This window comes from Homalodisca vitripennis, chromosome X (assembly GCF_021130785.1).
Source record: "Homalodisca vitripennis isolate AUS2020 chromosome X, UT_GWSS_2.1, whole genome shotgun sequence".
NCBI lineage: Eukaryota > Metazoa > Arthropoda > Insecta > Hemiptera > Cicadellidae > Homalodisca > Homalodisca vitripennis.
In genome coordinates this window covers 24,944,353-24,950,000 of record NC_060215.1, presented here as the reverse complement: position 1 = coordinate 24,950,000, position 5,648 = coordinate 24,944,353, and the positions used below count along the sequence as shown (strand labels likewise).

General features: G+C 33.7%; 1 protein-coding gene across 2 annotated transcripts in view; it reads left to right on the top strand.

Annotated features, from left to right (window-relative positions):
• Positions 1-5,421, top strand: part of LOC124368493 (host cell factor 2-like) — a 9,658-nt gene extending 4,237 nt beyond the window's left edge. Inside the window, exons 4-5 of one of the 2 annotated variants that reach the window (XM_046825739.1) lie at positions 2,754-2,961; positions 4,393-5,421. In XM_046825739.1, coding sequence (XP_046681695.1) covers positions 2,754-2,961; positions 4,393-4,430 — 246 coding nt within the window. In that variant the 3' untranslated portion in view covers positions 4,431-5,421. Of the gene's footprint in view, positions 1-2,753 lie in introns of both variants that reach the window. The other variant, XM_046825738.1, reaches the window with a different exon arrangement.
• Positions 5,422-5,648: the final 227 nt, after the last annotated feature.

The window sequence follows — 5,648 nt, the reverse complement described above, 5'->3', positions numbered from 1 at the left end:
AACCAAGAGCGAAAGTAAATTATGAAACTCAAGACCCCATAGAACATACATATGTGCTGTTGTAGAGTAAAAAAATTCCCAAATAAAAAAACCAATAAAACGTTACACGAAGCGCCAATGGAGTTACACTGCTAACACATATGCGAATTACCTGTTCGTGCCTGCAGCAAAAAAAACGTGTTAATAATAAGTAATTTACCCAATGGTAAAATACCACAATAGTCTTTATTAGCAGATTAAAGGTGGGTTTACACATAGCCTGCCGTGACCGTGCCATGTCTCGCCGTGCGATTTTGACAACCGGTGGCCGGTCGCTGCCGTGCCACACTTTACGTTCGAAGCTCTGAAGGATTCAGTTGTTAAACGGACGAGGCCACGTTATGATCGCAACAGCTGCTTATGTCGCGTTACGTAAACGAAAAAGTAAAATTAAACGAAAAAAAGATTGGGTACACAAAGTATTTAGGGTGCGAAACGAGGAGGGAGAGTTCCCCACTCTTTTTAGAAGTTTGAAGGATGGCCCGCTTTATTTTATGACATACTTTCGGATGGGATTTCAAAAGTTCAGATATTTTATCGACCTACTTCCAAGGTCGAAGAATTACACTAAATGGAGGAAGTGTATTTCTAACGAAGAAAGACTTGCCTTGACCCTTAGATAACTGTAAGTGCTTTATTATTAGTACTAATATATCAATATATATATATATTGTTTTATATTATTATACTGTCACTTGAAAATAATATTTCTCTTTCCTTAACTTTCAAGTCTTTGCAATTTATACGCTACAATTATAAATATATAAAACACCCTGTCGGGTGACAAAATAACCGGAGAGGCGACGGCTGGGCACCGCCTAGGCGCCCAACAAGTGGTCACCTGCCGCGGATCGCCCTCGCGAGCGATCAGATGAAAACGAAAGAGGCGCGCAGGATTACGGCAGGAGCATGGCAGGCTATGTGTAAATCGTGAATCTGCCGTTTCATGTAAACTAAATGGCAAATCCAAAATAACTATTTAGACTAAAACGGCACGGCCGGGAGAAGGCAGCCTCTATGTGTAAATCCACCTTAATTGTCTGGTAGTGAACATATTGATATTATGGAGACATAAATAATATGTTCTGAATAATTCCCAACTCTAGGATGTTCCTTATAAACTGGTTTATCTCCTACACCATGAGGTAGAAATACACATCGGATACAAAGTTCTGGAGATTTCCCAACTCTAGGATTTTCCAACAAAGTTCTGAAGATTTCCCTATTCTAGGATGTTCCTTATAAACTGGTTTATCTCCTACACCATGAGGTAGAAATACACATCGGATACAAAGTTCTGAAGATTTCCCAACTCTAGGATTTTCCAACAAAGTTCTGAAGATTTCCCAATTCTAGGATGTTCCTTATAAACTGGTTTATCTCCTACACCATGAGGTAGAAATACACATTGGATACAAAGTTCTGAAGATTTCCCAACTCTAGGATTTTCCAACAAAGTTCTGAAGATTTCCCAACTCTAGGATTTTCCAACAAAGTTCTGAAGATTTCCCAATTCTAGGATTTTCCTTATAAACTGGTTTATCTCCTACACCATGAGGTAGAAATACACATCGGATACAAAGTTCTGAAGATTTCCCAACTCTAGGATTTTCCAACAAAGTTCTGAAGATTTCCCAATTCTAGGATGTTCCTTATAAACTGGTTTATTTCCTACACCATGAGGTAGAAATACACATCGGAAACAAAGATGCTGCTAGGAATGTTGATATTATCTTTAATTTTTCCTTCCGCTTACTGTTTGTATTCATTAATTACATTTTTTCCTAATGATACCATTAACATTTCATACATTTTACCTCTGGTATTAAATTTTAAGTTATTGAAACGTGATGTAAAACCTAAAAGAAACGCAAAACAAATTTTATGTTTGATTTTTTAAGAACAAAATATTAAATACTAGTATGCGCGTTGTTTTATTGTAGTAAAATAAGTTCTTTATTGCCACTAACTAAAATTATTACTGAATGGACTATTTTGTGTTAAATAAAAGTTTTATGAATAAAAATCATCAAAATTTCTGTGGTTTACAAAGGTTTTGGTCTTTGTGTGCAACTATTCAACAATTATTACAAACTATTACAGAATTTAATCCACATTGCTATAAATATGAAAAGTTATTTTTCAGAACGAGATATCGGTGATTCTACATTACGGCTTTTTTTACTCGATTACGATATCAATATTTTCAATGGACTTTTACCATTTAAAGAATAAATTAAATGAAATACGCAAATAGTCGATCGCTAAAAATGTGTTATTGTTACAATTTCTGTATTTAAAAACATAATAGTTAAATTATTTACATTAATTAAACAAATAATAATTTGCTCACTGTCCAATTTTTTATATTTATAATAATCACTGGAATTGTGCAACGACTGTTTGCAGACACCTGTTAGGGAGTAAAACCACGTGCATTCGCGGTACCTCGTGTAGGCCTATGAAAAACATTGAATTTTTATTTGGTATCAAACTTTATTATTTACACGTCTTCTTCAGTCGGTCCAAGTATTGTTAGTGGTCTCGGATTTAAAATCACATCGAATTGTATATGTTTTAGAGCGGTGACTACCGACTGCTAAAGTTTTAATTTTTAGATATCTCACTGCACGCATTGTGATTGTAAATAATTTGTTTGTTTGTTATTGTAAATGTCGGGACAAATGTTAGTTGTATTGTTGGTGTGTGTGTAGGAGGGAGAAGGAAACGAAGCCGTCGACTATGTAAGAGTCCACTGCGGACTCAAAGAGAATGCCATAGTGCCAAATAAGATAATAAACGCCGCCCATATCTTCCTATCTGGAGGACCTTCGATCTTGCTAAGAATTGGTGCATGCAATAAGGAGGGCTATGGGCCCGCCAAGTACATAAGGTGGCTGCAGCTGCCTGGTCTGTTTGAAGGTAGGTCTGTATTACAGTCTATCCTTCCTTTCCATTGTACAGAAGGGTCAAGGGATCTGAGCGCGCGGCGAGGCTCTACTAGCCATTTACGAAACATTACGCTGTCATTCTGTGGTTGATTTAAAATAAACTGAACTATCGGAACACCTTTTATTTGAATCTAACCACGAGGCAATTAAATAAATCAGTACATTTTCCAGTTCTTGCTTCTTGGACCACGAGAATACCGAAGGATGGGCTATAAGGGAAAGCCTGATGTTCTTGCAAAAGACGCCTCTTTCTCCAGAGAAGCACGTAGATCGCTTTGGCCCATCTGTAATATAGTCGGACTAATTACTTTATAACTTTCTTACCTGTCTGCCAATCAATATGGAATTATTCTTGGACACAGGAACAAATTTTGGTAGGTTTGGTTTTGGTCGTCTTCAACTCACCACTAGTAGCAGCTGAATAAAAAGACAAGTCACAAGGTGGGGACACATACTCGCGACGTGTGTGTCGCTCCAGTCACCACACATGTCCGTATTCTGACCGAGCGCAAAAATCTCACTGTTTATACTAGAGCATATTTTTTTGGATTTTAAAGTTATAATTACTTTCTTTTAATGTTCAGCAAGTTGAAAAGTAATGACTGAGTTATAGTATAAGTCTTTTCATAGTAAATGGCAAAACATAGTAAATATATGCTTTTTGTAACATATATGTTTTTTCGTACTTTAAAAATTTGTAACTGCAAATAAAATATATTAATTTTAAGACTTTATTGTAGTAAGAAGAACAAAATAAATATAAAATGTCATAGAAACATTTTAAATCTGACCCCTAAAAAATATCGAAAAACAGCCTTTTCAATACATCCAGAATGTATAGAGTTTTGCGCAAAATAATTAAATTCTTGTTATTTTTAAATTAAAAATTATTTTACATAAAATTACTAATTATACAACATATTTTATACTTTTGTATTAATACAAACGTTAAAAATGCCACCTATTGTTTTCTGTATTAATTTTATTAGGACAGTAAGAAAACATTAATTTGTTTACTGTAAGAAAGACTTATTCACTTCTTCAATACGTTTCTCTATATCCACCGTGCCCGTCAAAATTCAAACTAACAGTGTCGGTGTGGACTTGCAGTATGTTATGGATGTGATATTTCCCCAGCACTAGTTAAAATCTGGCAGAACTGCTAAGACTCGACAACTGCAGGAGTTTTCAAGACTCTTAAAATCGTGGCTGTGCTCTATGCTACAGAAGTAGTATCATCAAATCTATCATTGTCTTTTTTAAAGTTCGTTTGTTAAAAGTTAGGTAGTAAATTGAGTTCCCAATAGATCGTTGGTTGTTACTGTACAGTAGGTCTAAGCTTTCCAGCTTTTTCTATTCTATCATTGACTTAATGATCTTATCTGGGTTTCTTATGTTTCAGATTCCAGGGCAACTGGCAAAGTGAAGATTACAAAGTAGTTTTGTTGGGAGATAATCCTATGCCTGTTTCAAATGTATTAAATTTTGTAAATATGTTAAGTATGATCTAAAAGTTTCCTTTGTTATTATGAAGGGCACTTGTTTACTTGCAGCAAATGTTCTTGTACTGATCAAATGTTTTTATGCAGCTATTTGTGTTAAATTTTCTATATGTTTTTTTAATGATCTAAAAGTTTCCTTTGTTATTATGAAGGGCACTTGTTTACTTGCAGCAAATGTTCTTGTACTGATCAAATGTTTTTATGCAGCTATTTGTGTTAAATTTTCTATATGTTTTTTTTTATGATCTAAAAGTTTCCTTTGTTATTATGAAGGGCACTTGTTTACTTGCAGCAAATGTTCTTGTACTGATCAAATGTTTTTATGCAGCTATTTGTGTTAAATTTTCTATATGTTTTTTTTTTTATGATCTAAAAGTTTCCTTTGTTATTATGAAGGGCACTTGTTTACTTGCAGCAAATGTTCTTGTACTGATCAAATGTTTTTATGCAGCTATTTGTGTTAAATTTTCTATGTTTTTTTTTATGATCTAAAAGTTTCCTTTGTTATTATGAAGGGCACTTGTTTACTTGCAGCAAATGTTCTTGTACTGATCAAATGTTTTTATGCAGCTATTTGTGTTAAATTTTCTATATGTTTTTTTATGATCTAAAAGTTTCCTTTGTTATTATGAAGGGCACTTGTTTACTTGCAGCAAATGTTCTTGTACTGATCAAATGTTTTTATGCAGCTATTTGTGTTAAATTTTCTATATGTTTTTTTTTTATGATCTAAAAGTTTCCTTTGTTATTATGAAGGGCACTTGTTTACTTGCAGCAAATGTTCTTGTACTGATCAAATGTTTTTATGCAGCTATTTGTGTTAAATTTTCTATATGTTTTTTTTATGATCTAAAAGTTTCCTTTGTTATTATGAAGGGCACTTGTTTACTTGCAGCAAATGTTCTTGTACTGATCAAATGTTTTTATGCAGCTATTTGTGTTTAAATTTTCTATGTTTTTTTTTATGATCTAAAAGTTTCCTTTGTTATTATGAAGGGCATTTGTTTACTTGCAGCAAATGTTCTTGTACTGATCAAATGTTTTTATGCAGCTATTTGTGTTAAATTTTCTATATGTTTTTTTATGATCTAAAAGTTTCCTTTGTTATTATGAAGGGCACTTGTTTACTTGCAGCAAATGTTCTTGTACTGATCAA